This window comes from Microchirus variegatus (genome assembly GCF_963457635.1).
Source record: "Microchirus variegatus genome assembly, chromosome: 8".
NCBI lineage: Eukaryota > Metazoa > Chordata > Actinopteri > Pleuronectiformes > Soleidae > Microchirus > Microchirus variegatus.
The window spans coordinates 23722504-23743920 of record NC_139809.1 but is presented as its reverse complement, the minus strand read 5'-3'; the positions used below and the strand labels follow the sequence as shown (position 1 = coordinate 23743920).

Genomic DNA, 21417 nt, shown 5'->3' with positions numbered 1-21417 from the left:
ATTATAAAAAGACAACTATTACATACAGTTATTTTCATTGGCGTCCCCATGCATGTCGGGTTGCGACGCCATTGTGACGTGCGCAATAAACAGCGCCAGAGCGAGTCACTCGGTCTCCCGTTCGAGGGGATCGTGCGATGTATGGCAATTAGAGATCGCGTGTTTAAAATGGTTGACTTCCTGTTGGTCAAAGGCGTGTCCGTAAATGTGTTCAGGGAAGTTCCCTTGACTCACATATGTGTCCAGCCATGGCAAAAGGGTTCACATGTCTACTTCGGGACATTTGGAGTTATTTACAGATTCCGAAAGTGTGATATCTAAGCTTTCCAACAATGTCAAACCCATGTCCATCTGATCATTTTTGAAGAAGATGTGGTCATTTGAATGTAGACACTCCTCAAACTGCTTTAGGGAGAAATTCAGCCTGAAAGATTTCAACCCTCTTGAGGAGCCAGGCCAATAGCTGCTCATTTGCATGACATTAACATGGTCACAACCCCCCACCCAGTCTAGCTGTCAGTGACATCTGATGTCTATTAGCCCACAGGACAGTAACAGTGTAGCAGTTTGAAAAAAAAAAAAGGAATTAATGTAGTTCATGTCAATGTAAGGCAAGGCAAGTTTATTTGTATAGCACATTTCAACAACAAGGTAATTCAAAGTGCTTTACATAAAGCATTAAAAAGCATAGAAAAGAGACATTTATAAAATCAGATATAACATCAAAATAAAAACAAGCAGGTAAAATTTAAAGATTAAGATTAAAAAATAAAATAGATACAAATAAAATAAAAAGATAAAAAATAAAATCAAGAGTATATATAAGGAATAGAGATTACAGTGCAGTATTGGAAATTACTGAAATGCAGCGGCAAACAGAAAAGTCTTCACTCTTGATTTAAAAGAGGTGAGAGTTTCAGAAGACCTACAGTTTTCTGGGAGTTTGTTCCAGATATATGGTGCATAGAACTAAAATAAAGAAATAAAATAAAATATAAAGTGTGTGAAGGAATATTTTCCAGACCATGGACTATATTATCATCTTCAATACCAGTTCCTCCCCCACAATGTGGCTGTACCCACTCTGTCCATCACAGTTGATATGCGGACTAAATGATGACATCACAAACGCACCCTCTTCTGCTTACTCTTCTGTGCTGTAACCTTTGGTGCTGGGCATGTGAAGTATTTTGCCTCATCAGAACAGAAAGGCCGGATGGGAAGACTGTCAACAGGGGGCAGAACTCCTGGGTTGCGCAGTAGCTGAAACTCGATAGGCTCTGCATCACTGTGAGTTTGAGCAAGCACCACACCTGGTCTGTTGGCATCAAAGCTGTGACAGAATAGAAGCACACAACAGGATATTTAAAACATGGCTCACTGTTCACATGGAACACTATTATATACATTCGTGATTTTTTTATTCATAAAATGCAGAATTTTGAATATAAATACCTAAAGTTCTGATAACTCTTGATCTGTGGGAGCTTTTGAAAGTAGGGACTCAGATGTGTCTGCCAGTCGATGGTCTTTACTATCACTCTGCCATCTGCCCTTCCAACAAGCTGCGGAATATTGACGCGACTTTCAGCAGAGCTGTGTTCCACTACCTGTTGACAGCAAGAACCACAATGAAAATAATTATTTTATTTTTCCAAAAAAAATCACATTTTACACATTACATATTGCAGTCTATATAAGCATTTGGCTATTGTATAGAAATCAATTTATACACATACCAAGATCCTTAGCCGACCTCATGTATTGACGCCACACTGAGGCCTTGGACACATGGGTTGGCAGCAACTTCACATGCCAATCCTTATGCCCAGAATTCTGAAAAAAAAAAAAAAAAACTTGTTTCAGATCGTGGTTCATGTTAAAAGGCATTTAATCACTGAATCAGTATAGATTGATCAGTAGTATTGCTTGAATTATGTGTGAATGCCACACCTTTATGTGCATGAATTGCACGTGTAATTAACACGTTCATCACACATTGTGTTAATCATGTGTGATTCATGCATGCAAAGGTGTGGCATTCACACATCATTCAATGCAATGTTAGGTTTCGAACACGGGAGTTTCGTCTCAAAGCATTTGAATTATCAAACTGAACCTGCGGGTGTACAAAATCTCAAAGAGGGCCGTGACATGCTCTCCTTACGGCTTATAATACGCTCATCTGACCGAACAAAAGTTTCGATGTGCGCATCATTCTCATTGTAATAATACAGTACCGAGCTAGCGAGCTAATAACAATGTAGCCAAACGGCGTTATGAAACGCACAGTGGATTATTAAAAGACAGCGTCCCTATGTGCGTCTGTATGTGACTTTTAATGAACACTAACATAACATCGATTAACAACGTTAAGGAAAACTCACCCCATAAGAACTTCAGTGCCTCCGATCATAAGAGGTCAGGGCTTGCTTCCTTTTCGTTGCAGTTTTACGTCTGTTCGCCTCCAAAAGTCCAATTCGATAGGAGATATCGCGGTGCTGGCGTCACGTCATCATCTCAGACAACTACCGTGTGTGTCCTGCTCTCTTTCAGCCGCGGAATAATCATCTGTTTGTTGTTTTTGTGACGATGAAGTCTGCTAACACGTTAGCATAAAGATCGCTAGCTTAAAATGCTAACAGTCCACACACCAGCAGTCTCTGTACTTTCGCTGTCCTTTTCCGTGAAGAAGCTGCTCAGCCACAGCTCTTATTGTCCTACTCTCTTTGTCTTCCTTTGTCAAACAAAGCTTTGAGGATGACTGCTTTGATGATAATCACGCTTTAATTTCGCACTGCACACACACACACTGCCACATACGCTGGACATTCGACACACTCTCTCTCCCTCTCCCCCTCCCTCCTCTCTCTCTCTCCGTATAATTAGCCATGTGTATTCTCCGTGATCGTCAGCTGATTGGCTGAAAAAACAACAAAAGGCTCTTGAATGTGAGATCGCCACACCCAAACTAGGAGCGATTCACAGCGATAAAACAACCTTAATTCAAACACAAAGTTTATGGTTTTAAGACCCACAATACTGTGATTTGAAGCATGTAGTGGCTTCTTCAAAACTTCAACTTGTGTAATTTTGAAACAAACGAAAATCCCTAATTTAAAAAAAAAAAAACGTTTTCCTGTTTTTCTCGTTTTGCGCTCGGCCGACTTGTTGCCTTTTGGTCCGTGGCGGGTCACATATCATGTTGCGTGGAGATCGGTCAATGTACGGCCAGGTTACATTCCATTTCCTGTTTCGGCGGTTCCACTTCCTGTCGGGAGGTCGTCTTTTGCTGATATGTTCAGGCGGGTCTGTGGTATCACATATCACGTATTAAGTGGATACAAAAATCCCTGTTATAGCAGCATAAAGAAGTGTGAGGGGGCGCTGTTTTATTAAATTTAATATTTTCATATAGACTTCTTCAGGGTCGGACTGTCATCAATCCAAGGAAGTTTGGTTCAGATTGGAACAGGATTTGCTAATCAGAATTAGCATTTTAAAAAACCTTTGATAACTTTCAATCCTCAACTGGTCCACAGTGACCTCAACAAGTTTGAAGGTGATAGCACAAAAGCTCTACGACATGTTCCTTCAAATATCAAATGTGATTGTGTCTGCTGTCACCAGGAGGCGCTGTTTTCGAAATTAAATATTTTCATATAGACATGGTCAAGGAGGGTCTCTGGTCTCACATTTTAAGTTTCAGGTGGATACAGCAATCCCTGTTTGAGCACCATGAAAAACTGTAAATGTAGTTCTGTCTGCTGTCACCAGGGGGCGCTGTATTTGAAATTGATTATTTTCATATAGATGTCTTAAGGGCCGGCCTGTCATAAATCTGAGCAAGTTTGGTTCAGATCGGACCAGGATTCGCAAAGTTATAACAGTTTGCTTTTTTGTCACAAAAATCCGACTTTCCATCGTTACCATGGCAACGCCGTTTAACGATTCGTCATCGTATTGTACATGCATCATCTACCATGTGTTTTGAGTGCTGTCAGTAATTTTGAGTGTGATACGATGATATCTGTAAAAGTTATTCCCAAAATCTTAAAGAAACTTTTTTTCGGGGGGGGGACATTGGGTTGTAGCAGAAGTCAATTGACATGGTGTAGCAAAGATCTAATATATATGTTGTCCCTGCTGTTAATTAAAAGTCCCAGGAGATGAGCAGTTGACACTTTACACTTATCTTACTTTCTCATTCTGGTGCCTGAAATTCAGCACCTCATCTTCACAATGTTTAATTGCTGCTGCCATGGGATTGTCTGCTGATATTAATGTTAAAGAGTAGTTGAATAGGGGTACCTAATAAAGTGGTCGGTGACTGTATGTATTGGTACAAAAAAACACACAATATCACTTTCATGTATGGTAGTATAATATGGATGGCTGTTGTAACTCAGTAGTTATATTGGTTTCTGTCTCTGAATATATTTCTGATTTCTGAACATTAAAATTGGTATTTTTGTCATGTTGCAGGAATCCTCTTTTCCACCCTGGTGTTTGGCCCTGCCTGTGGCTTCATCCTTGGCTCTGTCTGCACTAAATTCTATGTGGATGCTGTCTTCATTGACACCAGTAAATTTAATATTCCTTCAGTGATGCACTATTTCTTATTTTTCTCCATGCGTGAGCTATATTGACTTCAGCTGTGCGTCTCCACAGGTAATTTAAGCATCACTCCAGACGACCCGCGGTGGATCGGGGCCTGGTGGGCAGGCTTCCTCCTGTGTGGTGTCTTACTCTTCTGCTCTGCTCTCCTGATGTTTGGTTTCCCTCAGTCACTGCCAACTACGGAGCGAGAGGAGGGAGTAGACAGTGAGCAGGTGATGCTTCCTCCCTCTCTCAGTCCAGAGTATGAAACTCCAAAAAACAGCAATGGAATTGTACACAGCCATGAGCTCACCAACAGCGCCACCTGCTGTCAGCAACTTAAAGGTGAGCACGCAGGCTTTAATGTGTTTAGGGGAATTTGTACAGAAATACAAATAAAAAAACAGTAGAAACAATAAGTGATATGAATAAAACTATAGAAACTGCTAATAATAGTAATCATAGTGTAGTTAACCCTGTAAGACCCAAATTAAGAAAAACCTAAAAAAAAATATTTGACATTTCAGATAGGAGGCATTTGATGCAGAAATCAAAGAGTTTTTGGGAAAAAAATGTTTATGTAGGTTTTTAGAGAAATGTTGTAAATTTGCAAAGTTGGGCTTTGGTGGGAGCAGAATTTCTGTATTTGTACTCACTTTGTCTGAACAACAATTCAGAACAACTAAGGGTTCATTTGCAGGGTCGATTGCTTACTTCGTTCCATAAATGTATATCTCTCCCTGTCTTCATGTGCAACTTGGTCCTTGCGTACATCCAATAGCAGGTGTGCACATCTCTCGTAAACTGAGCATTCAGAGGGGCTTCATGATGTCACTGTCTGTGTTGCTGGGCTTTCTTTGCCTGATGACCAGAAAAATCAGTTTTGGGACCAATGAAATATTTTTTCAGGCCTGCAACACCTGTCACGAGGCATGGTGTGTTTGTTTGTTTTTGGCTCGATGTGATGAGATGAAGTTCAATCTCAACTTCACTCTCTCCAGTTTGGATGATATCAATCACATCCTGCACACTGTATCACGGCTCTCTCCTTGCTGGTGTCATTCTGAAAAAAAAAGCAATTAATTAACATGTATAAATATGCTTTTTATGTAGTAGTACATAACCTGAAGGAATAGATAGGGTGGTGGACCAAGTCCTCTGGGTAGAAATGTTTTCAAGGCAGACAATACTGTCTGCTGATTGTAAGTTGCTTTGAACTAAAGCATCTGCTAAATGCCCTAAATGTAAATGACTTAGCCTATGGTCTTACTTATCATACTAAAAGAAAAACATACATACCCCCGCTTACATCCACACCCCACATTCAGGAACATTACACCTTTCCTGGAATTTAATTGTCTGTTGATATCCTCTTTGTGGACAAATACATGGGATTTTAGCTCAGTCTGATCAAATTAACTATATTTTTTTAGAGAATTTTTTTTTTTTTTTTTAAATCAGTCAAATTTGACCAGAACACAACACAAGGGTATAATGTATGTAATGTATACTGTTCATGTATAAATACAATACTCTGTTTCAGGCAGTGGTGTTGTGGAGGGAATACAACCTGTCTGTGCCCACTGCAACAAGCCTGCTATTTTGACTACCACCAAGACCCAGTGTTGTAAAAGTGCAACAAAAATGTAACAAGCTCTAAATGAAATGCGATGCATCTATTCCACAATAACTAAATATGTACTCAGGCAGCGTAAACTGAGTCCAGATCTGGTAGACGGCATCCCAGAATCCCCTGTGCTGTTCTCACCACCACCAGCAGCTGCCATACTACATTGTCACACTGAGACACAGGATGCTTTTAATGGCTTTGTAGAAATTTGAGCTCACCAACAGTGCTTCCTGCTGTCAGCAACTTAAAGGTGAGCCTGCAGGCTTTAGTGTAGTCCTAGATGAGCTCATTTAAGAAGTCATGATACTGGAAGTATTGAGATTTTGCCAGTCTTGCGTTTGCTTCCACCAGGGTAACGCGGATTAATGTCCTCCCGATTTGGTTCCTTTTAAATGTATGTGAACACAGGTTGGTTCACCAGAACTCCAGACTCCAGAATGACACCAGAGCCAGAACCAGAACCTCTGCTGTTGCTTTAAATATTCAATTATGAACATTTACTCGAAAATACATCACGATACAAAAGAAACAGCTCAGATGTTTTATAAAAATCTAAAGTTTAAAAAAAATAAATCAAAGTGGTTTTAAACATCCGCATTTTATCCAAAGAAATTTCTCATGGTACATCTTACTGTCTCCCCAGTGATTCCCAAGGTGACCAAGCACCTGCTGTCAAACCCAGTGTTCACTTGCATCATCCTGGCTGCCTGTATGGAGATTGCCGTTGTGGCTGGCTTTGCTGCCTTTCTGGGGAAATACCTGGAGCAGCAGTTCAACCTCACCACCACCTCAGCAAACCAGCTATTAGGTCCGCATTCACAGTGAACCTGCAGTGTCTCACTCTACACTTCAATACAGCAGTATAACACATGCTATGTGTACCTTTCTTCTTTAAGGTATGACAGCTATTCCCTGTGCCTGTTTGGGGATTTTCATGGGTGGTCTGCTGGTGAAGAAGCTGAACCTGTCGGCTCTGGGAGCAATTCGCATGGCCATGTTGGTCAACCTGATCTCCACTGCCTGTTACATCTCCTTCCTCTTCCTGGGCTGTGACACGGGTCCCGTCGCAGGAGTGACAGTTACATATGGCAACCAGTAAGAAAAAAAGTCTTCATTAATGTCAGCCATGTGGATTATTCAATATAGAAAGTTGTTCCTGAAGAAGATATATTTGAAGATAAGATATATACCCTTTAATGATCACCATAGGGGGAATTTGTACAGAAATAATAAAAAAAACAGTAGAAACAAGAAGTGATATGAATAAATAAATAATAGATACTGCTAATAATTACAAAAAAAGAGACCCTGACATCAAAAACTTTGACAATAAGAATACACAGTAATGTGCCTACAATATAAAACAATATACAATATAACTAAGCAGTGTAAGTAATCGTAGTGTAGTTAACCTCTTCTTCACGGTTGCCCCCGGGATCAGGGGCAGCGTCAGACGCAGCGACAAAAGCGTCATAAAACCATATCTAACTTTAACTAACACAGACATGCTCGATACCCACAGAAAGGTCAGAAACTCAGCTAAAAGCTCATATAAACCATTCTTATGTTCACGAAACACAGTTAAAACACAGATGGATCAAACAGCAGGAGCGGAAAAAAAACGTCACAGCGCACTCATTGAAAAGCGGCACGGAGCGTCAGCGTGATTATCGACTGGACAGCGGAGAATCTACAGATTCCAACAGTTATCACTCTACGACCAAGATTCACGGATCCAGCCCCAAAATAAGAGCATAACAACAACTGATTTTCAAGAAATACAAGCAGAAATGTCGTCTTACCTTTGCTGTTTATCAAAACAAGTTATTTCCACCCAAACAAAACCACTTCTAATGAAGAACTACTCTTTCCAGCATGCTTTGGGAACAAATCCCTGTCTGATTGACAGTGTGGTACGGCAGCTGGACAGGAGAGGAAGAGCTCATTAGAGAGCGACATTAGATCGTTCTGATTAGAGAAGGGCGAATGTCCGCACAAATGCGTCATATGCATTTATGTCCTTTTGACTCGCAAATGAAGTGATTCACACGCATTTGGAGGCCGGGGTCTGATTCTACCGGTTTAGAGATTTAAAACGAGCTGTCAATCACCCTAATTGACCAAGGTAAGCCAGAGCTATGGCGCTGCGTAACTGAAGACGCTGCAGAGCCACAGAGTTGTTATTACGCACCGCACAGGAAGCATCCATTTACACCGAGAATACTTTTTTTTTTTTTTTTTTTTTTTTTTCAAAACAAGTTCTTCTTAGATCTTTAGTGACATGTAAATAAAATTAAATTGTTTTTTAATAATTTGGTACCTAAGAAATCTCAAATGGCACAGATGGTGCCAAACTGTGCCGAAAGTGAGAACGCCCAAACATCTCTATAATAAAACCTCTGTAATTTCACTCTGCTTCATTCAGCAGCATCAGACTTTGCACAGCTCATGTCCACATGTTGTAACATTGTTTCACAGCTCTGGGGAAGAAGCTATCCCTGAGTCTGTTAGTTTTTGATGGAAGTACAAACAGTGCGTGGGATCTGTTGCAAAGCACCTAGCTGTCCTCTGGACTCGGGCAGCATAAATTGAGTCCAGATCTGGTAGACGGCATCCCACAATCCCCTGTGCTGTCCTCACCACCCGAGGTCCTTCCTCTCCTGTCCAGCTGCCGTACCACACTGTCAAACACAGGAGAGACACAGGATGCTTTCAATGGCTTTGTAGAAATTTGCGAGCAGCTGAGGAGAGAGTCCAGCCCGCTTCAGCTTCCTGAGGAAGAAGAGCCGTTGTTGGGCCTTCTTCACCAGGTGTGAAGTGTTTACAGCCCAGGAGATGTCGGATGGATGCCCGTGGCATGCTCTATGGAATAGTTCTCCTTGTTGGCAGAACTGCAGGCTGTCCAGGTCAGCGTCCTTGATGTACTTCAGGAGGATCCTCTCGAAGCACTTCATGATGACTGGGGTCAGAGCCACAGGGCGGTAATCATTGAGACAGGTGATGTTTGATTTTTTGGGCACAGGAAGAAAAACTCCTGCCAGTTGATCAGCACATGATTTCAGGGTCCAACCTGACACCTTATCTGGACCGGCAGCCTGTTGATGTTGATCTTCCACAGGACGGATATCACATAGTGCAGCTGCAGGACGAGAGGCTGATGCTGCACCTCTGGCTGAGGAAGAAGTACAGTCCTTCTGCTGCTTGGGGAGTCGAAGCGTGCGAAGAACCCTTTTAAGATTGGTGCCCTCTTTGAACACTCCACAGTCTGTGTGCTCAAATAAGTCCTGTAGGGCTGAGGAAGCCTCCTCAGTCCAAACCTGAATGGTTCTGGTAGTGGTTTTGGTTCAGCTCCACAGAGATGTGATCTGACATACCAAGGTGAGGAGCTGCTGCAGCCTTTTATGCTCCTGGGATGTTGTAATAAACCTGGTCCAGTGTATTGAAGTGTCTGGTCAAAGTCCCCAGCCACGATCACAGCCGTCTCTGGATTAGCATTCAGCTGGCTGCATGCTCAGGTTGTGAATGTACAGTACCAAACCTCCGCCTTTGGTCTTGCCTGAAGCTGCAGTCCTGTCGGCCCGGAACAGAGAGCGCCCCGCCAGCTCTACCGCTGCATCGGGGTGTTGTTATTCAGCCAGGTCTCGGTGAAGATCGCCACAAAGTTGTCCGTCTTACGTGAGATGATCCTCAATCAAATCTCGTCCAATTTATTGGCGAGTGACCTAGTGTTAGCGAGGAGGAGACTGGGCAGCGCCAGTCTGTGTGGTTTAGCATGTAGCTTACCACACACTCCACTCCGCTTGTCCCGCATTTGTTTACGATGTCTCCTCCGCCCTCCTGTGCCACAGAGGGGGGATGATGAGAGCCTCTGTGGCCCACTGCAGTTCGGGTGGGATAAAATTCAGCTTTGGATTTCGGAGGTTTTTCCCAGTTCCAAAAGTTCAGCCCTTCTGTAGTGGATTGGGGCTTCAAGTCTTTGAAATGCGAGTGAAAACAAAAACACAAATACAAACATAAAAACCAGAGAGCCTCGAGTAGGGCTGTAAAGTCAAATTTCTTTTTTTTATATGGTGAATTTCATTAGGAGGAAAGTACCTAATTGCTAGGTACTGTTAATAGGGGTGTTTTAGAGCACCTGTTTCACAGGTAACAGCTTATCTTCAGAGAACACCCCCCTTGTTTTTTTCCACTATTTTGGTTTAGTCCAGCCCACCCCCCGCTCATGAGAGACAGACAGATTAGCATGGCCATTAATTAGACGTGAATTTTGAACTTTTCATATTAGGCTACAGTCAGTCCTCCTGTCGCATCCATGTCAAAAACATCCATGTGATTGCACCAATAAAAATAGTGATGGTCCAGCTGCTTGCTGGTCAGAAGCAGTAGCTGATGGCCCTGCTGCTTGCTCATCAGAAGCTGATGAAGTTCCCCCTGGCTCTCCTTTAACTGGAACTCCAAAATATTTCAAAATTGACAAAGCTCCTTAGGTTACCAAGCAATCAGAAGCAAATATCATATATCATAAAACTGCAGTTGTGTTGCACTATGCAAAATATTCTGAATCTGTTTTTATATTAAATATTACAATATACAGTGTTCCTGTTTAAGCATCTATTTCTGGTTTTATCTCCACATCATACTAGTTCATAAATAAGTAAAAGGTAAATAAAAATGAAGGTAAGTGAGTGTTGAGCACCATGTGATACAAAGGGAATATGTTTGCATATATCTTGCAGTGCATTACACTGGATATTGGCAACGAGCAGTCCTATGCAGTACAGGACACTTTAAATGCACAGGTTTGTTCAAATTAGTAAACTACACAAACAACAAAATATATTCTAATAATTTGGCAAGGGAAATTCAACTAAATCAGCAGATTTGTCCAGTAAATAAAATTTCAATAGAGCAAATGTGGCCAGTCATGGCTAAACTGGTCACAAGTCTACCAAGGGACATTTTGAGTTATTTACAGATTCTGAAAGTGTGATTTCTAAGCTTTCCAACAATGTCCAACACATGCAAATGATAATATTTGAAGAAGATATGGTCATTTGAATGTAGGCACTCCTCAAACTGCTTTAGGGAGAATTTTAGATTTACACCTTCTGAGAGCCAAGAGACAGAATCATCACATTTACATAGCACAACCCCCTCCTGGTCTAAGCTGTCAGTGAAAACACACTCTGCTCTGTATGAGCACAGATACTATTGTTGTGAGCTGCACTGCTACACAGAACAATACATTAAAAACTGGACATAATATCCTCTTAAGATTTGAAATGAAATAACTTTAAAAATATAGGAAGGGGGGGGGGGGGGTGGCTTATTCTGTTATCATTTCTTGTCCTTACACTCGTGTAGTCATACAGTGGTATGCAAAAATTTGGGCTCCCCTTTAAATTTTCATGATTTTCCTTTATAAATCATTGGTTGTTTGAAAGAGAAATTTCTGTTAAATATATCATATAGGAGACAACCACAGTGATAATTGAGAAGTGAAATAGAGTTTATATGATTTACAGAAAGTGAGCAAGAGTTATTTAAACAAAATTAGGCATGTGCATAAGTTTAGGCACCACAAAAGAAACATGTTGTGCATCCTCCTTTTGCAGAAATAACAGCCACTAAACGCTTCCTATAGCTTCTAATTAGAGCCTGAATTCTGACGGAAGATATTTTGGACCATTCTTCTTTACAAAACATCTCCAGTTCAGTCAGGTTTGATGGTTTCCAAGCATGGACAGCCCGCTTTATATCACACCACACATTTTCAATCATATTCAGGTCTGGGGACTGAGGTGGCCATTCCAGAACGTTGTATTTGTTCCTCTGCATGAATGCCTTAGTAGATTTTGAGCAGCGTTTAGGGTCGTTGTCTTGTTGAAAGATCCGGCCCCGGCACAACTTCAACTTTGTAACTGATTCCTGGACATTGTTCTCCAGTCTGATAATAAGTGGTTTTATTTATAAAATAGTAGCACAGTTCTATGCTTGAGACACATTTATTTGAGCCTTTTGTAAAGCAAACTGTGGATATCCCTGCGTGAATCTCTGGAGTTTAGCCAGCAACAGGTGTCCCTACTTGACAACTTGGACTTGGAAAAAAAACACATAAAGGACATAGTTGTAGATCTACAGGCACGCAGCATGAGGGGCAATCTGGTTTTCTCCGGGATCCCAGAAAAAACAGAAGAGGATGCAGAAGTGACAATACGGAACTTTATTGAGAGACAACTGAAACTCCCGGTGGACACAGTCCAAAACATCCCATTCCACTGAGCACACTGTCTAGGAGGGAAATGGCAGGAAGGTCAGCGCCCGCGTCCGATTGTTGTTCAAATTCGAACGCTTTAAACAAAAGGAGCTGGTTAATAGTTGAGGCAGGGTGCTACGAGGAACAGACTTCAGCGTTAATTAGCAGTTCCCAAAGGAGATCCTGGAGCGACGCAGGAGGCTGTTCCGGTTGAGAAGGAAGTTTATCGACGGTGGAGCCCAGGCAGTGATCGCAGTGGACAAGCTCTACGCCAACGGTCAGTTATACCGGGACAAAGAAGTAACCCCCTGGCTATATTAAATATTAAAAAGCAGATGCATCTCCCCTAAATATATCAAAATGATTAATCTTTTATTAAACCCTCACAAAAATTAGTTTACCCCTCTTGTTCCCTTATCTGTCACCAATCTCTTATAATACTATCATTGCGCATCTCTGTAATGTACACCAGCGGTCCCCAACCTTTTTTGCTCCCCGGACCGGTTTAACGTCAGGAAATATTTTCACGGCCTTCTAACGCTGTCTGGTCGCTATGGTAACGCTTAAATGTGCCTTCAAAATAAGATACACAAAACAGCTGTAAACACAATTAATGTTGATATATTTGTTTCAATCGCTGAATGAAGCCTGTCATATTTGGAACAAGAGTCGGGGACTTAAATTGCTTGCACAAAACTATTGATCTGCACTCAGCATCTGTTTGTTGTTCATCAAAATCAGTATGCGTAGAGAGCACGGGCGGGCGGGCGGGCAGGAGAGAGAGTAACGAGTGCGAGTGAGTGAGGTCTGCGGTCTTGGCCATTAGTTAATTTACTTATTTTTGTGTAGGTGTGTAGCCTGAAAACATCGAAACAAGTAAGCGAGTTTTGCGACCCAATTCTTGTCACTGAAATGTGCTGCCAGCGGTGACTTCTTTTCTGAGAGAAATCTCTGCAGCGGCTCAACACTCTGGCCAGTGATCTCCTTCGGGATGCGTCAAGAGTGAGTCATCCCTCTGAGTCATGTAACAGAGGGAATCCGGTAATTTTTCAAAATGAAACATTGTTCAGATCCCGATAATAAATAAAAGCGGAAATGTAAGTTATTTCTTCTTTCTGTGCGGCCCGGTACCAAACGACCCACAGACCGGTGGTTGGGGACCGCTGATGTACACGGTAAGAATACCCTGCTGATTTTGGCTCGGTTGCTCTCTGTCACGTAGTCCCCCTTTGTGTTTTTCATGTTTATGTTTAAATGTTTTTCTATAGTCATTCTACATGAATGACTATGGTCTTTGTGATGCTTGGGGCTATTGTCATCCAGCCGTCAAAGAATACACCTTTTTTTCCTACTCTAGAATTGACTATTCTGACCAACAGCTCACTTTTCTCAGACATCACAGACACTCAGATTCACCCCATCATCATCAGTGACCATGCACCAGTCTCACTAAATCAGAATCAGAATACTTTATTAATCTCCGGGGAGAAATTGTTTCATGGTTAGACCACCACACCACCAATCAGAAACTGGAGATTTAATACATCATTACTAGAGGATCCAAATTTCATCAAATACTTCGTTCGGCTGGGGGGCATTGCTGCTGTCCATCACGACGCACCTCCTTGAAGATGCAGTGGTGGGCGGCTGACTGCTTACCCGGAGGGGGTCGGCACTGGGCATCGGCACTCCTGGATGTTTGGTGGGGCCCCTGGCCGGGCACCGCGGGGTCAGACATGGCGGTTCCTCGGACCTCTGTCCCAGCCTATGCTTGGGAGCTCTGCCCTGGACTCGCTTGGGGGTCTTCCTGTCTGCCATCTTCAGGGGCCCGCTGGCTCAGGGTCCTACGTGGGCTTCTCACTGCCCCTCCTGGGGGTGGGGGCATGCGGTCGGTCTCTGGTGTGTGGTACGGGTGGTTGTGGCCGGCTCTGGTCACTTTCCCGGTGAGTGGTCTGGGGGGGTTCTTCCCCCGCCGGTGGTGGGCTGGCCCTGCCCTTGGGCACTAGCAGGCTCTTGGTGCGTGAGGCCTGGGCCTCTTCGATCTGCCTGGGTGTGGGGTGGCTCGGCCTCTGTCCGTGACTTTGCCGCCGTCTGCTCCCTTGGGCTGACCCTGGGTGGGGGGGCTTCCACCCCACACCCCTCCGGCTGATCTTCTGCAGTGTGGATGCGTGGCTATCCTGGGGGGCGGTGGCCGCAGGCTCCTCCTTCCCTGTGCGGCTGCTGGGTACCCCGGGCGTCGAGGTCCTTATTAGCTAGCTGCTGGGGGTTGGTAGGACAATGACTCGGACACTCTGATTCCAACCACATCTAATGATAAAACCTGCACATTTACACATGTGCACGCTCATGGTCACACACACACACCCCACTACACTATAAGATAAATTGAACTGATATAGCTGTGGTAAGCCAGGATACCCCCTCTTGATATGGTCATTAATGATTACTAGAAACCATACCTATTATACAAATGAATGTCAGTCAAATGTTGTTTATGTTCTGTTCTGTTCAAAAGAAACACCAAATTTTGGCTAATTCAGGAGCAATATTGTACTCATGTTTAGCTTGTATATTGTGTTCTCTTGTGTATACTACTCTCTCTTTTTCCTTTTACTCTATTTTATTGCATTTATTTATATTTTTTTAATAATGTCAACCTGTATTTTTATTTTACTCAAAAGCCCTACTAGGGACAAGTGTTGTGAATTAGCTTTAGCTAAAAACACTATGATGCATGCATCAGATGACTGTTCAAACTTGTCTATGTTTTTGTATCTGTCTCTATCGAAATAAACCTTATTATTATTATTATTAATAATAATAATAATAATAATAATAATAATATGTTCTGCACAGTTGAGCAGAGCTAATCTGCTCAACACCACAGTGTATGCAGTCAACCATACTTCATGTCCCAGGTACTGGGCAGGACTGGTTTAAAAAAAAAAAAAATGTGTTAATGCCTTGTTACGACAGATGTAATTGGTACCACTCAGTGTTTTATGTCATCTTTCAGGACACTGCAGGTGGGAGATAAACCAGACGCTCAGTGCATCAATCACTGTAACTGCTTCACCTCCTCCATCAGCCCTGTGTGTGGCTACAATGGTGTCACCTACCTTTCTGCCTGTTTTGCTGGCTGCACCCGAACAGGAGGCACTCGAACCACTTCCAACATCTCCCAGGTCTTAAGCATTCTGTGATTGATTGTTATCAGTTAGTGTGAAAATTAATCAGTAGTACAGTGAGTACAGTACTCAATGCTCAGTAATGTCAACTATAGTACAACTGTAGTGTTTGGGTCTTATACTGGCCATGGAAATTTGACTCCCAACCACATTATTATCACAGTCATTTGGTGCTATTGTTGCTGCTCTGAATCCCAATTCCACTCATTCCCCCTTCCCCTTCCCCCTACCCCTTGGTCGAAGTTCCCCTTGGCCCTCAAAACAGAGTTGAGGGTGCTAGGGGTACAAACGTTCCCTTAAGAAATGAGACACACCTCCATTACGTCATCACGTCATCCGGACTTCTGCTACATCAACAAGCCTATGCGATAGGCTTATTGATGTAACAATCCAAAAATGCCGTCCTCACAAGTAATGTCTGTTGCCTGGGCTATTTTTCTGTTTTTACGACGGTCAGCTGCTAACCAACGACATCGGAGGTGACACTGACGTGAGGATTGTTCCAGAACACAGTTACAGCGACTGCAGACCGGCTGCATTACCATAGCCACACACACACACACACACACACATACAAAGCCGCTCGCAGACAGAGTTGAGTAGCATGGGGACGGAATCTCCTTTTCTGTCCTGAAGACATAACTGTGCACTCACTCACCCATTTGTAGATGTTAAAAAAAAATAGCGATAGCAGCTAGCTAACCACTTACGAAAGGAACACCGGGATATTAGCATCGGCTACGACTAGCTAGTAATTCAAAACGTGATTCAGAAACACCGTTGACAATTGAAGAAGACTGCAATACAATCATTACACATGACTGTCGTAATTAAAATGCTGAAAATACATTTGTGCGAGTCTTTAACGGCCGGCTTTCAAACTTCGCTGACAGGTGACGCGGCGGAAGCTGGGAAATTCCTCAAAGCCCTCCGTTTCAAGTGCGGTCCTTAGCTTCGTTTCAAAGGCTACGTAGCCCTACGGCTTGGCCCTAGCCCTTAACCCTAATAAGAAATGTGACAGCCCTACCCCTCACATGAACGCGCAAAAACAAGGGGTAGGGGGAGGCGGCGGGGGAAGGGGTGGAATTGGGATTCAGCCTAAATGCTGACTGCAGATTAATATCCTCTAGATTCAAATAACGTGCAGATTGCTCACACCTAGGACAAAGCAAAAAACACTTTTGTTTTTGAAAATAAGAATGTAGCTCACCAGGCTTTCTCTGAAATGTTAAAGTAGTGTGCTTTGGATACAGTATAATGTATTTTTTTCCCCTTGTAACTTAATTTCCAGAACCTGACAGGATGTGGTTGTATATCAGCTGAATTTGCCACAGCGGTTCCGGGAAAATGTCCAACTCCGGGCTGCCAGGAGGCCTTCCTCATCTTCCTATGTGTGATCTGTGCCTGCAGCCTGGTTGGAGCCATGGCCCAGACTCCTTCTGTCATCATCCTCATCAGGTGGGTTTTCTGGATATTCTGCATTGTGCTTGTGAAGAAAACATGTCGGTGTGATCATTCACCAAATGCCTTCTGTTTGATTCTCATGAAGGACTGTGAGCCCAGAGCTGAAATCGTATGCACTCGGAGTGTTGTTTCTTTTGCTGCGACTCCTTGGTAAGAAACAGCATTTATCAGGAAACATGTTCATTTGATCTGTCGCATTGCATGGCGGTTGTATGGACCAGACCTCTCTGAGACACGCACGTAATCTCAGCACTCACACAGATACATGACTCAGTAAAACTCTGCTGCTTTATTGCCTTTATTTATTTCTACACACAAGATACACCATTAAACCAACAGCCAAGACTATCTTTGTTGAGTTATCAACAAAAATGGAAGCATGTGAGCCAGAGAAGAGACAAGTTGTGATTTGGTGTTTGTTTTATCAATTAACATTTTCCTGTTACTTACAAATGAAAATTTTATTAAATATATTTATAATGCCTGATGTGAAATATAATCTATATAGATCAATCATTCCTTAATAACCTTTCAGCCTAATGTATATCAAATTAGAGAAATGGACCTCTGTACCTCTGAATTCTGGCCTATTGGCTGAATATTTTTATTGGCTCATTCACACTGTGGGACGAATAAAGGACTCTCTTCCACAGTGGTGATGCTCCACATATATAGTCCATTAATCACTTCATTCGAGAAAATAATCAAAAGACTAATCAGTAATCAAACTAATCACTAGTTGCAGCCAAGATGTCAGGAAAGACAAAAATCAGTAAAAGTAAAGGAAAATGAACCAGAACTCAACATAGTGAGTTTGTGCATTGTCTGTTTACAACAGGATTCATCCCTCCTCCTCTCATCTTTGGTGCTGCAATCGACTCTACTTGTCTTTTCTGGAGTTCAGATTGTGGCGATAAAGGAGCATGTCTGCTCTATGACAATGTGACATATAGGCACCTCTACGTGAGCCTTGCCATCATCCTCAAATGCGTGGCTTTCCTCCTCTACACCACCACATGGTACTGCTTACGCAGGAACTACAAGAAGTATATCAAAGGTCACGAGGGTCATCTGACTCCCACTGAGTTCTACCCCTCACTCACAGAAGGCCCCAAACCTGTCGACCGGACAAAGTTTATATATAACCTGGAGGACCACGAGGTTTGTGAAAATATGGAGTCTGTTTTATAGTTCCCAAAGCAAGGATTATGGACATTCATATTCTCTCAGAGGAATATTACATGATTTTATTTGTATTTTCTTGAAATTATGAGACTTTTTGTTTGTTCTTTGACTAAAGCACCGTATATAACAGTGCTATCAGCTCATAGGAGATTTTTACACTCCACTTCACTTCATGCAAAACACTGGAAAGGGTCCATTTTTGCTGCTGATTAGCGAGCTGTTGTCCTGTGTTTGCAGGTGAACTGGTGTGTGAACTTGGTGGTAGAGGCTCATTCCTAGTTTATCAGTGAGTGGATGTGATACTTTGACAACAATAGCTGCGGTCATGTTGTTGTAGTTTGTTCTAGGTCTGCCATGATGCCAGTGATCTTCATTTCTGTCAGTGCACTATGCTCTGTCTGTCAGTATGTAAAGAGTACATTCATACGATTAAACTAAATGTTTTTGGTGTTTCTTCAGTTATTCATATTTAAAAGTTGCCAAGTGTTTACCGATGAATAGTCAGTGTGTTGGGAAGTGTGTCAGGAAGGTTTTTCATAAAAAGAGAACAAGAACACTCTGATTGGTTTATTATAGTGGAAAACTGGATGTTTATATCTCTTGTTCTCTTGCTGGATCATATAAGCACTCTGCACATGTGCAGTTCCTATCTGACTTGTCCATATTTATTACTAGTCTCCTGTCAAACTGCAGGTTTGTGTTCATAGATTGTTTTTTACATTTGCAGAGTTTATTTAGCTTCAAGTCTTAATAAGGGATTCTTCAATTAAGAATGTTTACTATTATGTTTTCTTTTTAATTCTGCACCTTGTGACGAAGCAAAGCCAAAAAAAATCAGGAGAAACATCATGTGTTTTGATTGAACATTGAACCTTGATATTTAAAGATTAGGCTTAACATTTCTTTCATTGGGCCCACAATGTGCTATTAGAAAGTTCATGAGGAGAATATAAAAGAAATAACATATCATCAGATTGTCATAGATTTATGTGTAATCTGTATGCTAAAGGAGGCTGCATGTGCAACGTCAAATTACATGTAAATCACTTCATGTTGTTCCTGGACATCTCTCAGACAAACTCTTTTGACATGACTCAGCACATACTGTACCACCTGCCACTCTACTGATCTTTCTGCAGTTACTGTTTTGACATAGTTTTCTTACACTATTTCTAAGGCAACATTGTTTATTTTTATCTGGAAATAAATAATTTTTCAGAAAATTAATTTAATTGTGACCTTTTTTCCTCCTTTCTATCCTTTCTATTCAATGAACGTGTTCTTACATTACATTGTGTCGTTAGACTTCTCTTATTTTGGCTCAATACACAACTACAATGGATTTGAAATGAAACCAACAAGATGTGCTTTAACTGCAAACTTTCAGCTTTGATTTGAGGGTATTTGCATCCAAATCAGGTGAACGGTGTAGGATTTACTTAAAAATACTTTCTATATGTGCCTCCCACTTTTTAGGGGACCAAAAGTAATGGGACAATTGACTGAAAAGCTATCTAATGGACTGGTGTGGGCTATTCCCTCATTATGTCATCATCACGGAAGCAGGTAAAAGTTCTGGAGTTGATCCCAGGAGTGACATTTGCATTTGGAATCTGTTGCTGTTAACTCTCAAAATGAGATCAAAGACGGCGCTTCACAATGCAGATGGACAATGACCCAAAGCATACTGCAAAAGCAACCAAAGAGTTTTTACGGCAGTTAAGTGGAATGTTATGCAATGGCCAAGTCATTCACCAGGGGTCCGTTTCACAAAGCAGGTTTAGTGAAAACTCTGAGTCTGTTAACCCTGAAATGAGGGAAACTGAGTTTTCCGTTTCACAAAGGGAGGTAAGTCAAACCAGAGAAAGAGGAGTAACTCTACCCTGTTTCACAGAGAGAGGTAACTTAACCTCTCGGTCAGTTACCATGGTAACATGCTCTTTGAAACTAACCTGGTCGGGACCAAGTTTTTCTCCGCAAACCTTGAGTTTCTCTCCGTCTCGGCCCTCTTTCAGACACACACGGTATTTGATTTCCTCATTCATTCAGTCAGCAGAGTTTTGGTGTAGGATAGTTCTGCCGTCTGTTCTGCGTCTACATTACAAGTTATATTAGGTGGAGACTATTTTCACTACCATGTCCTTTTGACAGTGATGCCGTGGATGAAGGAGCAGCATTACTTCGCAGAGAATTAAATATTCGTCAGGAGCTGATTATTAGACCGCGCATAGATGTTCTTACATTTCCAGACACTTTTCTTTTTGAGCGGAACGGTTTCACGTCACAGTTCATCATTTACATACACAACCTAATCCGTCCTTACATTTCAACATTAACAACCGGAGTCACGCTCTCACATCACAGCAGAAATTGTGTGTTGCGCTAAGGTTTAAAAAAAAAAAAAACTTCCTCATCAGCAGCAGTGTTCTCAGACGCCGTCTCCCTCTCTTTTGCTGCTGTTACACTTCCTTCTAAAAACATGCTCAAACTCACGCATTAATATTTTCGACTCCAGTGTAATGAAGAACGTCACCCTCCGCTTCCCTGTTGTCATTGTGACTCGTTGAAACGGGGCTCCATTCATGCTGCCTTTTTATACTTGTGGTGCACACGCTTAACTTGAGGTGAAACTACTCCGAGTTGAACAAACTAACTCAAATCCGCTGTTCTGAAACCGAAAACTCAGAGTTTTCTATCTCAGAGTAGATCAACTCAGAGTTCAGGGTTAGACTCAGAGTTTGTTGAACCTGCTTTGTGAAACGGACCCCTGATCTGAATCCGATTGAGCATGCATTACACTTGCTGAAAACCAAACTGAATGGAACATGCCCCAAGAACAAGCAGGAACTGAAGACCGTTGCAGTGGAGGCCATGCATCACCCAGCATCTGGTGATGTGTATGCCTTCCAGACTTCAGGCTGTAATTGTCTGCAAAGGATTGTAACCTAGAAACAATGAATGTTTGATTTATGATTGTTTAGTTTGTCCCATTGCTTTTGGTCCCCTAAAAAGTGGGAGGCACATAGAAAGTGTTGTAATTCCTACACTGTTCACCTGATTTGGATGTAAACACCCATATACAAATTAAAGCTGAA

At 42.1% G+C, this 21417-nt stretch overlaps 1 protein-coding gene across 1 annotated transcript in view; it reads left to right on the top strand.

Moving 5' to 3' along the window:
• The window catches only part of slco3a1a (solute carrier organic anion transporter family member 3A1a), a 74903-nt gene extending 55410 nt beyond the window's left edge, over window positions 1-19493 (top strand). Inside the window, exons 3-10 of the mRNA XM_083894224.1 lie at window positions 4486-4584; window positions 4672-4944; window positions 6873-7037; window positions 7126-7324; window positions 15502-15670; window positions 16965-17131; window positions 17223-17287; window positions 17976-19493. Coding sequence (XP_083750350.1) covers window positions 4486-4584; window positions 4672-4944; window positions 6873-7037; window positions 7126-7324; window positions 15502-15670; window positions 16965-17131; window positions 17223-17287; window positions 17976-18328 — 1490 coding nt within the window. The 3' untranslated portion in view covers window positions 18329-19493. The remainder of the gene's footprint in view (window positions 1-4485; window positions 4585-4671; window positions 4945-6872; window positions 7038-7125; window positions 7325-15501; window positions 15671-16964; window positions 17132-17222; window positions 17288-17975) is intronic.
• The last annotated feature ends 1924 nt before the right edge of the window (window positions 19494-21417 follow it).